This window comes from Mixophyes fleayi, chromosome 2 (genome assembly GCF_038048845.1).
Source record: "Mixophyes fleayi isolate aMixFle1 chromosome 2, aMixFle1.hap1, whole genome shotgun sequence".
Lineage (NCBI taxonomy): Eukaryota > Metazoa > Chordata > Amphibia > Anura > Limnodynastidae > Mixophyes > Mixophyes fleayi.
This window is the reverse complement of record NC_134403.1, coordinates 57,687,754-57,706,420: the sequence shown is the minus strand read 5'-3', so window position 1 is coordinate 57,706,420 and position 18,667 is coordinate 57,687,754. Positions and strand designations below refer to the sequence as shown.

The 18,667-nt window shown below is 42.3% G+C and overlaps 2 protein-coding genes and 1 long non-coding RNA gene across 6 annotated transcripts in view; 2 read left to right on the top strand and 1 right to left on the bottom strand.

Moving 5' to 3' along the window:
* Window positions 1-13,349, top strand: part of PROSER1 (proline and serine rich 1) — a 47,321-nt gene extending 33,972 nt beyond the window's left edge. For 2 of the 4 annotated variants that reach the window (XM_075199030.1, XM_075199028.1), the window contains 5 exons: window positions 1,783-1,881; window positions 1,968-2,012; window positions 7,276-8,944; window positions 9,491-9,629; window positions 10,946-13,349. In XM_075199030.1, coding sequence (XP_075055131.1) covers window positions 1,783-1,881; window positions 1,968-2,012; window positions 7,276-8,944; window positions 9,491-9,629; window positions 10,946-11,068 — 2,075 coding nt within the window. In that variant the 3' untranslated portion in view covers window positions 11,069-13,349. The remainder of the gene's footprint in view (window positions 1-1,782; window positions 1,882-1,967; window positions 2,013-7,275; window positions 8,945-9,490; window positions 9,630-10,945) is intronic. The other 2 variants (XM_075199031.1, XM_075199029.1) reach the window with 1 other exon arrangement.
* LOC142140987 (uncharacterized) lies at window positions 11,064-17,732 on the bottom strand. The gene is made up of 3 exons (XR_012688594.1): window positions 17,602-17,732; window positions 13,704-13,775; window positions 11,064-11,210 (listed from the first exon to the last, which is right to left on the bottom strand). It is a non-coding gene; the product is annotated as an uncharacterized LOC142140987 (long non-coding RNA).
* Window positions 17,718-18,667, top strand: part of STOML3 (stomatin like 3) — a 23,612-nt gene continuing 22,662 nt past the window's right edge. Inside the window, exon 1 of the mRNA XM_075199033.1 lies at window positions 17,718-17,809. Coding sequence (XP_075055134.1) covers window positions 17,759-17,809 — 51 coding nt within the window. The 5' untranslated portion in view covers window positions 17,718-17,758. The remainder of the gene's footprint in view (window positions 17,810-18,667) is intronic.

Genomic DNA, 18,667 nt, shown 5'->3' with positions numbered 1-18,667 from the left:
AAGGTTGTTTGAAGATTTTCATGAAATTATGTAGGTGTAGTTATGGGGGAGGGGGGTCATTTCTGAAACAAGGCTGCTGTTTCGCAGAGAAAATACAGCTTTGATCACTGTGTGCCTTAATTGTGGAGCATGATAGCGACGGCAGGTGGGGGGTAATTGGGCGGAGTGAAGGCGTTTGTAGTTAAATATGGAGTAGGCGCACTGGTGCGTCTGGTTTTGCAGTGCAGAAAAGAAGATTTAATTTTGTGGAGTGAGACTATTGTAATGCGATAAAAGAGAGCGGACCGACTTTCTGGGGCGTCCTTTCTCATGCAGGGGCATTGACCCTCTCCAAAAAATCTTCAATGAACCGGACTTAAGAGCTCAGAGCTAGCAGAGATTTATTATTATTTATTTAGATTTTTGGTATAATAGGTACGTGTCTCTCAGGGACATCTGTTCATTGTACTGGGATACTGGGACCACTTGGGTGGCAAAGTTGCTACTATAGGGGTCACAACCTTATCGACTACCTTGGCCCCCACAACAGATGGGGTCAAGAAGAGGCCCAGTGCTTCTCAGCGTGGGGCTAGTAGCCACTGCCCGCGCTCTTGGTCTCCCTGTTATAGTGGAAGCCAACCCAGACTGTTTACACCTAGGGCTAGTTGAGGATTGGAGAAGTTTTTACTTAGGACACTGTACATGGAGACTTTTATTATGGGTTGCAAAGACACCTGCAAATAGGCTTCTTTGCTGAATGGGACCCATTAAAATTGTAGAGAAGCACATTTCTAAGTTTAAGCTACGTACACACAAATGTGACGCATGTAATAAGGACAATCATGATATCTCCTCCTCGTGATGTATTTAAGCCATCAATAATGTTAACCTGAACAGTATTTTAGGCCACAAACTTGAATTGGGTAGTATTAAAGGGGTAGGAGGCTGGATTTTAATGTAACATTTACAGTTTACCTCCTAAAGACGTTTCCTCCAGAAAGGAGGCATTTGCACCTTGCTGTGCTCTGGGCGGACCATCGTGGCGGACTAAGGTGTTTTGCTGAGTGCTTCAGGTGCGTTTGGTAAATGAGGTCCAGAGAATACAAGGACATTTCTGGCTTATACCGCAATTGTTCATGGGATGCGATGGGAAGAATGGAGCAGAGAAGTTCACTGTTCACACCGCTGTGAACAGTACATCCATCATATAGTATACGTTCCCATTCACTGGAGATACAGAGACTGCGGGTTCCACTGGCGGCAGTGTATATTATTTTATAATACAGACATGAGATATTTTATCCTGAAACCAGTTATCCAGATAGCTTAGAATACCAGGAAAAAAATAAAGTGCGACTGCTAAGTGATATCATACACATAGGCATGATAATTAGCTTCCTCCCCCTACAGTCACTGTGAAGAGCACTGCTAAACAATTTAACTAGTATGGCAGTGTGATCAATGTAAGGGGTAATTTGTAAGTTTAATTTACAATATTTTAGGCTCCAAATTTTTAACGAAACTCTTATCCCCTTAAATTCAAGCATTTGAGATAATAAACCCCATAACCTCTTCCAAACCGCATATAAAGATAATTAATCACTTATTTTGCTATAATAGCATTAAAAAATAAAAGTCACTGTAAACTGTATATTTACACTAGTTTTAGCTCTCAGTGGCGCCACCTTTGCGGGATCATTAGATCAAACTGAGAATAGAAAGAGCCTGTTAGCTATAGAACAAGTTACCTTCTACTCCTAATCCACAGTTCCTCATTTTACATATTTTGTTTTTATTCAATAGGTGCATATATCAATGGTAGTCTCATTTCTGTTGCAAATGTAGCTCCCGGAACTCTGCCTCCACCCCCTTATTCTCCTAATCCTGCCTCCCTGGCCACCGGTAAGAAGGATAGCATGGTATAGGTACCATATACATTGGATATTTTTATCATTTCTAAGACTGATTCTCTGTCTTTGTTCTTCTAGGAATTGAAGATCCTGCTGCTCAAGCAAAAGCTACAGCTAATCAAGGTAAAGTAGACTTGTCTGAATTGTAGAAAAATATGTAGGCACAAAATATATTTAAAGGTTTTGCAGTAAAGTTTGTAATGTATCCCCCTGGAAAAAGTCTCCGTTTTTACTTATTTTCTTCTTATGACGCCTGTTTTCTTTAGTGCTTTGTAGCTTCCTATGGGTTAGAGATGTCACTGCTATTATTTATGTCATTGACAAAATGTTGACACTTGTCGAGATCAACATTATCATAGATGTTCTCTTTAGTTGCAAATAGTAACATTAAAATCTGCCCGCTATGAAAAGGTTCTAAACTCAGGTTTGCACATACAGGGCCTCAAGTAGAGTTGGACTCAAGTCCATTTGGAGAAACTTACATCTCTGTACTGTTCATGTGGGTCACAATATTTAGAGTTGAGCGTATCTTAGACTTGCAGCCCCTTATTCCTAGAGAGGTGGACAACTTGAGTATTGGAAGGGTGTGCACATACAAGTGTAGCGCACACCCTTTAGATGCGGTGGATGCATCTCCTGATACACTCTCAGGAGGCTTCTCTTTAGCGGCTCCCTTCAGCCTGGTGCAAAGATACATGCTGATGATGACGACAGCGCCCGCAGCATCCAACTAACTGCTTCTTATTGGCTGTTTGCACATTGATCTCTCCTGCTGATAGTACTTCATTCATTAGGATTGTACCTATATTATCTTAAAGTGTTGCTATCTATTAGCATCTCGTATTTGTCCTTTCCATTTAAACTAATATAGGAGACTAGATTTCAACTGAATTTATAAAGTGGTAAACAACCATGTGGGGGTGATTGTATTTAAGTACTTTCTTATGTAAAATGTGCTTTTTGCATTCTCTACTAACACTATAAACACAATATTCTGTATGTGCAACTGACACTGCTTTACATTATAATACTAGTGTACAACTAGGGTAATATGATTAACTGTGTGTATGACTTATGTATTGTGATTGTCGCATTTACAACTAATGATAAACCCATTTTCTGTATTTTCCTTTGGGGGACACTTGGGACATTGGGGTATAGAGTAATGGGAATAGGTGATTGGCACTTTAAGAACTTTATTAACAAGCCCTAGCTCCTCCCTCTCTACACCACACTTCCTGTTTGCTTAGTTTCAGTTTAGTGCCCGGCAAATCCGGCTGTTTTGGGCTGCTCTATACACTTTTATTTCCATTTTATTTTTGCTGGTCTGAACAGCTGTCTAAGGGTCTGGTGGCCAGGAGACCATCTTCTAAATTGCTTCACTTGGTGGAACAAATTCAGAGGTCTACAGAATACTTGGGGGAGGTGGCCCTGGGCACGTAACTGATAGGGGCACTGATATCTGCCTCTGCAGTGTCTGTGCATCGGACTCCCTGGCTTAAATCCTGGGAGGCTGCTGTTGAGTCTAAAAAGGCTCTTGAAATGATTCCCTCTTCTGGGGGTCATTTGTTTGGCCCATAGCTTGACACCATTATCAGTCAAGCAACAGGTGGAAAAGTACTTTTCTCTCTGTCAATGCTCCCAAGCCGAAGTTGTCTAGGTTTTGTTCCTTTCATTTTTCACTTTTTTAGGGGTCAATACTCTGCTTGTCAGTCCTCCTGTCTGCCCCAAGAGGGTGGTCTGCAGCTTGGACGTCAGGCCTGGTCGGCTCGGAGTCTGATGGCAAACAATAGTCGTGGCGGGCATTCTGCTCCTCTTCAGTCTTCCGCGGTGGGAGCCCGTCTTCTCCTATTCAGGGATCAGTGTTTCCAGCCTGCCACAGATACCTGGGTGCAGGGGGTTATGGTCTGGGGGTACATGATCGATCTTTCCAGCCATCCTCACAGTTGGTTCTTTATCACAGGGCTTCCCGTCTGTCCACAAAAGCGACTGACTCTGCGATAGGCCATCTACTCCCTGTTTTCTTCCAGAGTAGCTATTTCGGCTCTGGACTCCCAAAAAGGTTTGGGATTCTACTTCAACCTTTTTCTTGTTCCAAAACCCGAAGGGTCGTTCAGACTGAATTCAGAATCTGTAATTTTTAAACACTCAGGTCATTGTGCCCAGATTCAAGATGGCATTGTTGCGTTCGGTGATTCACAGTATAGACAAGGGGCAGTTCATGGTGGCTCTAGACATCAAACATGCCTATCTATATGTTCCCATCTGGGAGGGTCATTAGCCCCTCCTCAGGTTAGCGGTTCTGCAGAGCACTACAATTTCAGGCTTTTCCTTTTGGCCTGACTACTACTCTGCAGGTCTTCAGGTCTTACGATCATCCCTTACCTGGACGATCTTCTTCTGAAGGCAGAGTCTCCGCCAGTACTCCTGTCTCATTTCCAGGTAGTAACTCTGGAACCCCATGGTTGGACTTTCAACTTTAAAAAAGTCCAAGTTGATCCCAACCCAATAAATGATCTTTTTGGTACTGTAATTCGACACCCGACAACAGCGGGTGTTTTTGCCTCCGGAAAAGATTCTGGCCTTGCAGAAGATGGTAAGATCTCTGTTGGCTGCCAAACATACCTCTCTGCATTTCGGCATGAGAATTCTGGGCCAGATTTGCTCGGTTTCATGCACGGTAGTCCCAGTTGGAACTTTTGTCGAAATGGAACAGATCCCATCTGAATCTGAATTAGGTATTCCGTCTGTCTCCACATATGCGTCACTCCTTTGGTGACTGCAGAAACAAAATATCTGCAGTTGTCATCCGTTCTCGATCTGGTATTGGACCTCGATCACAACTGATGCCAGACTTCAGGGTTGGGATGCCATCTGTCTTTACGCTCGGTTTTCGGGATTTTTGGCCTCTGAAGGAATCCAAATTTCCAATCACTGTTTTGGAACTTTGGGCAGCTCTGATCAGCGCACAACATTTGCTGCAGGGAAGGGCGATGGAGATTCATTTGGACAATGCAACGTTGGTGGCATACCTCAATCACCAGGGTCAAAAGTCCCTTGGCCACGCGAGAGACCCGCAGGATCTTTCGGTGGGCCGAAGCCCATTTTCAGGCGGTCATGATCATCTTTATTCCAGGGATAGAAAATTGAAAAGCCGATTTTCTCAGCAGGCAGACTCTGCACCCCGGCAAATGGTCTCTCAATCCGGAGGGATTTTGCCAGTTGGTCGACAGGTGGGGTTAACCGGACATCTACATGGTGGCATCTATTTTGAACCACAAGGTCCACCTCTTCTGTTCCTGGGAAGAGATCCTCTGACTGTCTCAGTAGACTCCATGTCTCTTGGTGGTACAGTTAGGTTTTTCCTGTTGCCTCCGGTAGCATATTTCCGAGAGTGTTGAAGAAGGTGAAGAGAAAGTGTTTCCAGTCCTTCTGGTGGTGCCAGATTGGCCTCGGAAGGGCCTGGTACACTGACATTCTCTCAATGTCAGGGGGGTCCTTTCTGTCATTTCAGTTTGGCACGTCTGGCTTTAACAGTGTTGCTGTTGAAGCCTCAATCCTTTTAAGCTAAGTGTTTGTCTGAGCACGTGGTACAAACTATACTTTGGGCCCAGAACCGGGTTCAACCAAAATATATCATATGGTCTTCAGGACATATATTGCATGGTGTGAATAGACGGAGTTTCCTACTTTGCTTATGTTCTTACAGGATGGGCTGGACGCTGGTTTGCACCTTAGCTCTCTTAAAGGTCAGGTGTCGACTCTTTCTGCCTTCTTTCAAAAGAGACTTGTTGTTATGCCTGATGTGCAAACCTTCATTCAGGGGGTGCATCATATGCAACCTCCGTATGTTCCTCCAGTAGTGCCTTGGAATTTAAATTTGGCGTTGAATGCTTTGCCGCATCTGCTATTTAAAACTTTGGCTACCATGGATTTTATATTTCGTACCTGGAAGACCGTCTTTCTTTTAGCCATCTTTATGACAAGAGTTTCAGAGCTTGCAGCCTTATCTTGCAAGTCTCCTCTTCTTGTTTTTCATGAGGATAGGACTAAGCCTTCATTCCTTCCTAAGGTGATGTCTAGATTTCACTTAAATCAGGACATCGTCATTCCTGCTCTGCCTAAGTGTCTGTATTCGGAGGACAACGTTTTGATTTATTCTCTCAATGTGGTAATTTGCGTACTATGAGTAGGACTTGGATGTGCGCAAGATCTTCTGGTCCTCTATGATTTACACAAGAGAGGCTGACCAGCTTCTAGGGTGACTATTGCTTGGTAGATTATGGCTGTAATTTGTCAGGCTTATGGTGGGACTGGGCAGCCTGTTCCATAAGATCTTTGGGCTTGCTCCATGGTGAGTGCTTCCTAGGTGGCTTGGTATGGTGCCTCGACTGAGTATCTGTGTCGGGCGGCCACGTGGTCTTCCATGCACCTGTTCACTCGGTTTTACAGGTTTATTGTCTTTTCATCCGGGGATGCAAGTTTTGGGAGAAAAGTGCTTTGCGCTGTTTATTCTGAGCGTCCCCATTGTCCATGGTGTCCCCCAAAGGAGGATAGAGAAAATAGTATTTTTATACTTACGTAAAATCCTTTTCTCTTGGTCCATTGGGGGACACCAGGCGCCCCCCTCCCTTAATGCTCTGGTCCCTCCTTATGTTTGACGTGTTGTCTTTGTTGTTGAAGAGAATGTTGTTTTCCCTTTTTGTCTTCTGTGGAGTACAGAGAGGAAGGAGCTAATCCTTGTTAATACATTTTTTAAAGTGCACATCACCTATTCCCACTACTCTATACCACAATGTCCCCGCTGTCCCCTAATGGACTAAGAGAAAGGGATTTTACATAAGTATAAAAATCCTATTATTCTAACTTGTTAACTGATACCCCTGTGTAATTTACCCGTAATTAATATTTTTATGGAGAGCATTTTTGGTGAAAATGTGTTTGTGCTGCATCTATTCTCTACACTGTACGTGGATTTGGGAAGTATAAGCTAGACACATTTGTATGCCTGGTGTAGAAATACTGCTGTTTTCAGTGGGACATATCTTGAAATGAGGCCTACAATTTGAAGGTTGTAATAATAACCATCAGTATTGTGCAATGCTGCAAACCCCTTGTGGCACCTTTATAAATAAAGATGATAATAATAACCCCACGAGGAGGACTTCCCGCCCATTCCTTAATATTTCAGATTACCAGGATTCTATATTGGATGGATTAGTTGATCAACCGTTACAGTTGTATTCAAATCTCTACATTCAACAGTTAAAGCTTTTACAAATGTTTATCTCTTGATGTATTTATTATATTTTATGTATTTTATGTTGTTTAACTAAGTAGTGTTTTTAGTATCATTTCAATAAATCTTTTTTTATCTTTATTGCAGCTTCTGCGTTGGGAAACCCACATACTTCTCCACATGGAAGCAACTCATCTGCTCCCCCAACACCTTCTGCCACACCATCCCCAGCTCCTACTGCTTCTCCTGCTAGAACCATAAATCCTCCTTCCACCCCTACAACACCTTCTATTTCTGGAATGAACATGCCTACTTCCATGGCAGCCTTTTCTGGGCAAGTCACACCCTCTATGGCCTCTCCTAAGTCATCCACACCAACTGTTATTAAAAGTGCTCAGATGTCCTCCAGTACTCACACATCAGCTGTCAGTGCACCTTCAACACCAAGCTCTTCAGTATTTCCTGGTCTTCCATCTGCTGGCATTACATCACCGCGTGGTTCTTCCTCGCCCTTTGCCATTTCTGGGCCCAATGATACTTTGTCACCCCTGTCACTTCCAGGCCTTCCATTTTCTGCCACAACTTCTACAGCCTCTGTAAGCACTGCCAACATGATGCCATCAATATTTGCTGGTCTCCCGTTGTCATTAAATCCCGCTTTCCAAGGCATGGGTAGTCCCACACTTTCTGATATTGCTGGAGTTGCTGGACAAATGAATATAGGCAATCCATTGCTATCCGTTTTAAAAGGATTTTTAGCTTCAAATGATCCATCATTAATGAGTTCACCTTCAATGCCTTCCGTGCCTGTTTCTGGACTAATGTCATTGCCAAGTCTTCAAAATACAGATTCTGTCTCTGCTTTAAACAAATGTTTTACTCCTCCATGTTCAACACCCACATCTCAGAGGACTACCACTCCAGAAATGTCTATGTTCTCAGGGTCATCTTCACCTTCATTATCAAATCCAATTTCTACATCCACTTCCATACCAGGACAACCTCTGCTGGCCACTCAGTCTCCCCTTAGTTGCATTCCCATGGTTTCACAGGGCCAAAATCCATCCGTTTCCTTGCCTGAACAAAATCCTTCATCTTCCATGACAGCATCCAGTATATTGGCTAAAGCTGAATCAGCCAGTCCTTCACCTTCTGCATTCAAAGGTCCTTCACGCTCAGCAACACCATTGCATGGTTCTCTAGGGTTACCTGCTATGTTAAGCCATATTTTTCCACCTAACCATGGAAGCCTGTCTAATTCACTGAATCCAGGATTGGCAGGCCTTTCCTCACTCAATGGAAACATAGGCAGCCCAACCCTGTCTTCAATTGCATTGGGCTCCTCTACAACAATGCCTCCTGTTTTTTCTCCTTTCACTTCATTATCTAATGGATCTCCATTTGCAGGTAGTCCAGCCCTAACGCCTACTGCAGCTATGTTAACGTGTGCCACTACAGGTGCTTCAGTAAGCCCACCACTGACATCATCTGTGTATCCTGGCCTTTCTGCCCCAGCAGTTGCTGCTTCTTTTCCACTGAACCTTTCCGCAGCCGTCCCTTCACTCTTTTCTGTACCACAAGGACCATTAGTCTCATCCAATCCATCTTTTCCTGGTTTCCCAGTTTCTAGTGCACCATCAGTGAACCCAGCATTATCCGCTCTTCCACCTTTTCCTGGACTTCAGCCTGCCTGTACGTTGGCAGGAGTTTCACCTGTGCCATCCGCAGTGACTGCCCCATCTCCAGCTTCTGTTTTACCCGGATTTGCTTCAGCTTTCAGTTCCAACTTCAACTCTGCCCTCGTTGCACAAGCCGGGTTAGTAATCACGTGCTATTAATGTATTTGTTGTTCTAATTCTGTACATCTTCCACGGTTGTATTCAGGATCCCCCTCTGTTGGGAGTAATAACCATGTTCCAAATATAAATTAAAATTAAAAGGCTACAATATGGTACATTTCAATATAAACATTCACAGATTTTTTGGTAATCTTTATATAATTAGAGGAGTTTCACAACTAAAATTTATATTTGAATATAAAGTTTGCTGGAATTTGCTGTTAAACAAATAACTATTTTCTTTCCATATTCTGCAGTTTCTAGACCCTTTTTAATAGACGGCCAGTTATGGCAGATAGAAGCTACACTTACTAGCCAGGTGCTCCTGCCTAGCAAAATCGCACTTTCCTGTGTCATGTCCCAGCATTCTATTCTCCACAGTAGCACTTAGAATGCTGGTGCATCCAGCAGCTGACTTTCATTCTTATTGTCTTATTGTGGCCCATAAGAAGAGTTGCTGATGGTTATAGCAATTATGACTTTTCTAACTCATTATGTTTTTTATTGTTGTTGTCTTCCCTTAGGCCATCAGCATTCCCCCTTCTCTCTCTTTCTGGTCTTCCTGGATTTCCACAAAGTCCCTCTCAGTCTCTGCAAGGATTCCAGCAGAGTGCAGCTGCAGCCGCCGCCGCAGCAGCCGCAGCACAAAACGCATTATTACAGGTAGAAGACTCCATTTGTTCCAGAGCGCTGTATTAACAAGCTTGACCATTAGAGATACTTGTTACATTTCAACCTGTTTGAAGTTTGAGTCCATTTCAAGGGTCTTAAACATGTTTGTTGTACGTTCTTGAATTCAAGTCGATTATTTTTTTTTATATTATTTTCTTTATTTAAAGAGGAAACATCAGGAAAAAGACAAACAACATAGTACTCAAAAAAAAAATGAATGTACAAGGTGTTTCCTCTAAGTTTTATGTATTATATCAATGGGAAGCGGGAAGGGGTAAAGGAAAGGAGATGAGGGAAGGGGGGGGCGCAGTTGGAAGCACTAACAGCATCAGAAATATTGCTAAGGACAATATGTGCAACACATCTGGGGACAAAACGTCCCATATAATCAATAATCAAACAGCAGCAAGGACAAGATTCTTACCCACCATGCACCGCACCCAGCCCAGGGGATCCGGAGGCAGCCCAAACTCTATGTTCCAATTGCGGAAGGGGGAGCCGAAATTGATAAGCAGGAAGACTCTGGTGGTCTGTCTATGTTAGGGAGGCCCAAAAGAGAGGCCAAGGAAGGGACCCCAGTGAAGTGGGTCTCCAAGTCTACTCAAGCTATAGTCGTGCACCGGGTTCAAGTCGATTTTAGAGTTTGCATCTGTGGTTAATTTTGCAGCTCGCGTCTGTTGTTCATCTTCAGGATCCTTTTTAAAAGTGTTAAAATAAACAAAAATGTTGCCTGTTTGAGCTTAAATGAGTACATTACATAGTATTTTTTTTGGTTTGTCTGTCTCATTGAAGAATAAAGCCCAGCCATGTTTGGGCTGGTTCAACTATTTTCAAACTGGCTCAGACGTGGTCGAACCTGTTGGCATAGCTCAAATTTAGCTTGCTAAAGGTGGAGAATTTACCGTATATTTTCAAACTTTAGAGCTGATTCCACCAACCACTTTGTACAATTTTCAGCATCTATAATGGGGTCACCCTTACAGGCCTCTCTGTTGTTAGAAGACAGATCGAGATGTGTATGAAAACCTACATATGCACCAGTTATGTACTAATGTACTGTTAAAGTGTGTACAGGGATACAGGACTGTGCAGTTTTAGTCCAGCTGGTAATGATTCATTACTGGATAAACAGGTAAAATCTGCAGAGCCCTCATGTTAATGAAAAGCAGGATTAGGGTGTCTAAATAACGTCTTCATGAGCCCTTGCACTTCTAATGTAACAAATTCACAAGTGTTCATTGATAAAAGTGTATAAGCCATGGTTTGTTCTTAATGAGAGTCTCTAATTGAATTATCTCTTCCATCAGGCACACTCAGCATCTGCCCTGGAAGGATTTTCAACACAGGCAGATGCTTTCGCTGGTTTTCCGACAGGACCTGGAACACCATTTCCGCTTCAACCAGGATTGCCCCAGCGTGGCTGGCAGTGATTGGAGAAATTCTTCCATTTAGGAGCACTGAGCCTGTCCTCGTGGTCATTTTAGATTCCCTTTAGGTTTTCTTTAGTGACTGTTACAAAGACTTACTGCTGAAGGTTTTTGATTGGAATGCAAAAGATATTTATCAGGAAACCTGATGAAGACGAGAAAAAAAACCACATCTTGACAATATTATCCTTCACAGATTAGTTATAATTTATTTTTACTAGTTTTTAATAACTATTATGTTTTTACTCTTTTAGTGTATAAAAATAGTGTATATCATTCCTTTTGGAGTGTTTTAAAGATAATATCATCTCATTTCATCACCTAAAAAATGTTTTAACATAATAGAGATTACTTTTACATTAGCTGTACACAAATGATACATATATAGTTTATATTATACCTAAATAGGAAAAATCTATATGTAATCAGCACTCATTCCCATTTATGATCCTATTAATTTATGTCATGACTTACAAGTTTGATTATATCTGCAAATGATTATGAACTTTTTAGGATTGTTTAGTACTGTTTGGTCCTTGAAATGATTGGTCTGTCTTTAAGCACGCAAGAAATAGACCCCGCCCCCGCTTGGCTGACTTTGTACAGCAAGTACAACAATACATTATAAACTTAGTTAGCTGGCAACAAGCCAAGCATTGGTTGGTTAGCATTTATTATACTAATAGCACAATCTACAACATTAACACAACTTAATTCAATATAGTAACAGAAACCTACAATAGACACTGACCAATAATTTTATTTGGTACAGTATCTTACAATCTTTTTTAAAGTTTTTTTTTTTTTGTATAATTACTGAATGTGATTTGACACACATTCAACCTCTCTTATGTCCGGTACTCTTATAACACTCCACTATTCTAATTAATTGTCATCCATTTTTATTCCATATTTTTACTTTCTTTCATTTTTATAGATATTAGATGAAATAAGGAGTAGTAGAAAAGTTATATGCAGGAGAAGGTGTATATTTTAATGAACTGCAATAAGGACTTCCAACAATCTTTAATAGTCCTCTACATTTTTGTACTTTACAAAGTATCATGTTTGTCACCTCTTTTAGAAACATATTCCGAGCAGTATAAATAATAGTCATAATCAGTATAAATGTCAGACTGTATTGAAAGACAATGTGCTAAAGTGTAAACAATGTTTAGGGCTTGTTTAAAGAGATACTGCCGTATCCATAAACAAAAGACTCAACTACACAGTAAAGACATTTTTACAGTAGAAATCACTACTTGAATCCTACCACTTTTCCAAAGGGGGGATAATCCATGGTCTCTAGCCAGTGTATTTGTGTAACCACTTTGTACATGATTGTGTATTATGTACCTGACGCTCATATCGTCAACCTCTGACATGTACTCCCAGTAACAGTAAGAAGCGTGACTTCCCAGTTTCTGCCGGAGATATTAATCATTACTTGACTTGAGAGGTCCACAGTGTCCTGAAAGTTTGATATGATGCTTTATCATCATCATCAGCAGCTATTTATATAGCGCCACTAATATCGCAGCGCTATACAGAGAACTCGCTCACATCAGTCCCTGCCCCATTAGGGCTTACAGTCTAAATTCCCTAACACACAGACCGAGGGAGACTATGGTCAATTTAATAGCAGCCAATTAAGCTAACAGTATTTGTTTGGAGTGTGGGAGGAAAGCAAATGACTCGGAGGAAACCCACACAAACACGGGGAGAATATACAAACTCCTCACAGATAAGGCCATGGTCGGGAATCAAACTCATGACCCCAGTGCTGCGAGGCAGAAGTGCTAACCACTAAGCCACCATGCTGCACAAACAGATGTAGCCAGCATCAAACTATTTTTAACGCTGGTCAGGTCCCCATCTCCTGTGGGTAGTTTACAAGGTTGGCAAGTCTGAAGTGGCAGCAATGGACCTGGGAACTCTAAGATATACATAACTTTCCAATTAGTGTAATTGAATAAAATACTCACCAAAACCTTTTTTTCAACTGGTTATTAAATATCAATTAAAATCTTTTCTTCAAAACAGAGTCTTTGGTGAAAGTTGCAGGAGTGCACAGAAATTAACTGAAGGAAGAAGAGATCTCTTATAAGTTTTCATTCTCTAGTGCGTTCAATGAACAAACGAGGACAAATGCTAAATTTCATTGCCAAACAGAAGTGTTGTTCTTTTCAGCCATCTGTTTGTATGTGTAGCAAAATTCAAATAAAATGCATGATTTATTATCTAAAATATGACTTAATGTGAAATAAATGAATCCTGCAACTCAGTAATGTAAAATGTTTTATTTTCACTTGAACTCTTTTTAACCTTATATAAACTCTAAGCAAACTGTTTTACTATGGTACATAAATAACTGCAGTTTTGTAAATAATGTGCTATCATCTTTTAGTCGTACTACAGTATATGTGAGTTTTTTTTAAATCATGAAATTAATGAACTGTTTTTAAATGCTTTGTATAAAATAATGTGTCATTCTACTAACAACGCATCTGGATAATAAATTGAAAACATTTTTAAAAATGTAGCTGGTGTGTTACAGTATATGATTTGAGCAGTCTTTGCAGTAAAATGCCTTTATTATTTGAAGTCAATTAAACTTAAATGGGTAAATATCCACTACCATCATTGTAGCGTAGCGGCCCTCCAGTCCACGCTGAGAGAATGTAGAGATTATGGAATCTGCGCAGTGTGTCTGTGGATTAATAGAAGCAAATGTAAATGAATGACATACTGATAGGTTAATTGGTTTCTGTCCAATTACCCATAGTGTGTCTGTTTGGTAGGGAGTATAGATCAACTGGATCAGGGGCTGATGCAAATGATTAAATATTCTCTGTAAAGAGCGGCATAATATGTAAGCGTTATATAAATAACTTAAAATAAAAATACTCAAAGCACTTATCCTGGTGTAACAGTGGGGATTAAGGTGATTTCGGCATTGTTATGCCGCCGCTCCAGTTCCCATCCACGAGAACTGGTGAACAGCGGGTTCTATATTCCCAGAGGTCTCAAGGCAAAGCGCCATTCTGGATCCCTGAGGGCTTTAGCAGCAGGAAGGCTGCTGCTCTGTGGTCTTGCTACCAACACTTTGGAGACAATTTTGGCTTGAAGATGGTGCTAGACCCCGGAGGGATCAGTTTGGGAAGGTGATTTAAAGACTAAATATCCCAATTTATACGTAGTGGAGTCAGGGTGGAGAGGGTGCTGAGTCTACCTCACCTTTGTATATATGAGATAACACCCTAATCCAGGCTTTGCTAACCTGTGGCACTCCAGGTGTTGTGAAACTACAAGCCCCCGCATGCTTTGCCAATATATAGAAGGGTATGCTGGGACTCATAGTTTTACAAACACCTGGAGTGCCACAGGTTAGGCAAGCCTGCCCTAATCGAACCCCTAGTGGACTTGTGTTAAGACCAGCATCCTGAGTTAACACTCTGCCTGCTATCTACCAGTCCTGATCTAAAGTAAGCAGCCAGAGTTATCAGCAAAGAGCTGCTGCAGCAGTTATGCACACCCCTTGTGGTTCCATGTGTCGGTGGGGGCAGTGACTACTCTATAATTACATGTTGGTGTGCAGTTGACACAGTTGGTAAGTGTCAGGCAGCCACAGTAGGAGTGGTGAGTAACAGCAGGATACTGACGGTAAGTGAATTCCCAAACAATCTGTAAAACCCTCAGGGTAGCAAAATACACCTATAAAAATGCAGTTTTATCAGTATTCCTTATGACAATTAGACACATAGGTAAAATACGTTTCTTCCCTCTCTTTGCTTTCACCTATCTCATTCACTAAACTGAATTACTTTGGAAAAGTTGTCTTAATTACACTTTGTGAATAAAGTAAGTGAAAGACAAAAGGAAACAATGAAACCATCTTACTCAGCATCAGATCTCTCTGCTTCCTGTCGTAATGAAGCATCTCTACTCTCACTATCATCCTCATCATCTATTTATATAGCGCCACTAATTCCACAGCGCTGTACAGAGAACTCGTTCACTGGTGCCATCTCTTCCCTAGTTTCAATGACAGACATGCACCCGGCCATCCAGATGATGTAAAAGAAAATGTGATTTATCAGACCAGGCCACCTTCTTCCATTGCTCGATTGTCCAGTTCTGGTGCTCACATGCACATTGCAGATTTCGGCGGTGGACAGATGTCAACATGGGCACTCTGACCGGTCTGCGGCTACGCAGTCCCATACGCAGCAAACTTATGCACTGTGTGCTCTGGCACCTTTTTATCATAGCCAGCATTAACTTTTTCAGCAATTTGAGCTACAGTAGCTCTTCTGTTGGATTCGACCAGATGAGCTAGCCTTCAATCCCCATGTGTGTCAATAAGCCTTGGTCGCTCATGACCCTGTCGCCAGTTCACCGGTTGTCCTTTCTTGGACCACTTTTAGGTACTAACAACTGCATACCGGGTGCACCCCACAAGACCTGCCGTTTTGGAGATGCTCTGACCCAGTCATCTAGCCATCACAATTTGGTCCTTGTTAAAATAGCTCAGATCCTTATGCTTGGCAGTGGCGGATCCAGGGGGGGCTTGCTGTGCAGGTCCGTTCAGCAGTGACAGTGTGCTGCCCGGCTGCTCTGATTGTGTTTAAAACACAATCAGAGCAGCCGGGCAGCATACTGTCACTGCCGAGCGGACCAGCACATAGTGTGCAGCCGCCGGCAGCCTTAGAAGTCAGAAAGGAGGTTGGGGCCTAAATCGCCCCCCCCTAAAATCGCCCCGGGTAGAACAATTGTCTAGATCCGCCCCTGATGCTTGGCCATTTTTCCTGCTTCCAACACATCAACTTTAAGAACGGACTGTTCACTTGCTGCTTAAGACATCCCACCAATTGACAGGTGCCATTGTAACGTGATAATGTTATTCGCTTCACTTATCAGTGGTGTTAATGTGGCTGATCGGGGGGGGGGGGGGGGGGCGTGTGTAAATGTGTGTGTATATATATATATATATATATATATATATATATATACAGGGTTGGACTGGCTATCCCTTGGTAGGAACCAACCCTGATCGCTCCCCTCTTCGTTGGTGGGTGGAGCACGAAACTGCTCCGTTTGCACTGAATGTCGGACGGGACGTCATCACGCCCGACGTTCAGTGAGGAGCGCCGCAGAAAGGAGTCGGCAAGAAGACAAGAGAAGAAAGAAGCCGATAGAAAAGGTAAGTGGAGGAACGGAAGCAAGGGGAAGCACAGACAGCATGGCAGAGTGAAGGCAGCATGGCAGAGAGTGAAGGGGGAGTACAGACAGCATGGCAGAGAGTGAAGGGGAACCACAGACAGCATGGTAGAGTGTAAAGATGGGCCAAAGCAGCATAGCACAGGGTGATAAAGTGGGGCCAGGAGAAAGGGGGAGCCAGAGCCGGATTTAGACCACAGGGGCCCTAGGCTAGATACTGGTTTGGGGCCCCCTCCCTGAAAAAATCCATAGCACTATAGTTTTTTAGCTTAACATATACCCCTATTCAGGGGCTGGCTGGAAGACTTTAGCCCGGGGGTGCAAGCACATAGCACTGGCCCATAAGTTGCGGCCCATTTTTAAAGGTTGGTCTCACCGCTAGCCCTGGGAGGGCCCTCTGGGGACCGTTGGGCCCTAGGCAATTGCCTAGGTTTACTAATGGTAAATCCGGCCCTGGGGGGAGCAGAAGCAAAATGACACAGGGTGATGAAGGGGGGAGCAAAAGCAGCATGACACAGGGTGTTAAAAGGGGGCCAGGAGAACGGGGGGCAAAAGCAGCATGGAGGGCGCAGTATGATCATAAGGAGGCACAGCATGGTGATTAAGGGGCACAGTAATGTGTCTGTGATGGCACACATGCGCAGAGCCATTTTCTATTACTTAATGGAGGTGAGAGCAGGTAGGGTGCCAGAGAGAGATCCATAGATCCTTCTCCTGCGATGCTCTCCCCATAAGGTAGAAGCCTTCAGGGTCAAGATACGAAAGGCTAGGCTTTTTAGAGCTTGTTAAATTGGCCTAGACCGCAGTCACCATTGAAAATTATGGGGACTGTGTTTTAATTTGATACTTTGCCTAATACAGGAAATATCTCCTGTGTTAGGCTTTGGTTGGATAGATGTGTTACTTTAAAATGCCTAAAAGGAAAAGGAAGTTTCTGCAGGGTCAATATCTTAATAAATAGGCCGCATAGTGGGTCAGCACATTTCAATGAAGCTCATGATATAGATCTGAGTGGATTAAAATGTATAGGGATAAAAAAACAGTAGAGATGCCCTGGAGAGGTGGAGATTCTAATAAGGACATTTGAAAAGAGGAAGACCACTGTATTTTTAATACGCAAACACTAGCTCCGCTGGGCATGAACATTGATGACTTTGAACTTGTCTTTGCAGTCCTTGATGTATGGACCTAATATATGTTAGTTTGTCTGTAATTGCTATAAGAGATTAAGGATACTTTTTTAAGTTAGGTATATTTCGTGTATTGCTAAATTCCTGGAATCTTGTGTACGATCTGTGGATTTAAAGGGTTAATACCTGATCACTCTCCCGAGAGAGGCACTGTGTTTAGGAGATGAGAAGAACACAGACATGGGGAATCCCCTTGTAAAAATCAGGCTACGACGACATGTGTTGGGAACATAATTTTGGCCATTACCAGGAGCCGTAGTTTGTCAGAGTGGATGCGTTCCAGATGCGTTCCACGGCGGAGCGCGAGGCATCTGCGCACTTACACTGGACACAAGTAAGCGAGTGTGTTGAAGGGGAGATATTAGCAGCAGGGTGTGTGTTCCTACAGATTTTGGCAACTGTGCCCTCTAAGTGATCAGCCATTATGTTAAACGGACAATAAGGACACTGCATGTATGAGTGTGGATTTGATCAGTGTGTGAAGTGTATATTGGACATTAGGAGCTGATCATTATAAATCAGTTACATGGACTATATTAGATATAGGAGTGAAGATGAACATTTGGTTAGAGAAACCCTGTTTTATTAATAGAGTTGTAATCACCATCACCAGGTAATCACAGTACCGATTCTAATTACAGCTGCGACACTCGCAGTAATTATGGGAATTGGGTGGTGCACCATATACATGTATACATAGGGCCAGATTTGCTAAACTGCGGGTTTGAAAAAGTGGAGATGTTGCCTATAGCAACCAATCCGGTTCTAGTTATTTTGTAGAATTTACTAAACAAATGATAACTAGAATTTGATTGGTTGCTATAGGCAACATCTCCACTTTTTCAAACCCGCAGTTTAGTAAATCTGGCCCTTAGTGTAAATTCAAAAAGGCAAGAGGAGAAGATCATGTTTGACTGGGGCACTCTGATACGTGTTCATTGACATTACTGAAACATATTCTTTATTAAATTAATTAAAATTAATAAAGAAAGGGTATTCCCAGTGTTATCCTAAATACTAGTAGCAAAATATTAAAAACAAATTAGTGAAAGTGATGAATAGTGATAAAAAGATGTCAATAAAATGGCAGCTGTGCACCAAGTCTCGCTGTGTTTAATATATAAACAATACAAATAATATAAACACTAGCATGTGCTGATATCCTAACTTAATAGTTTCAATCTATTGGACT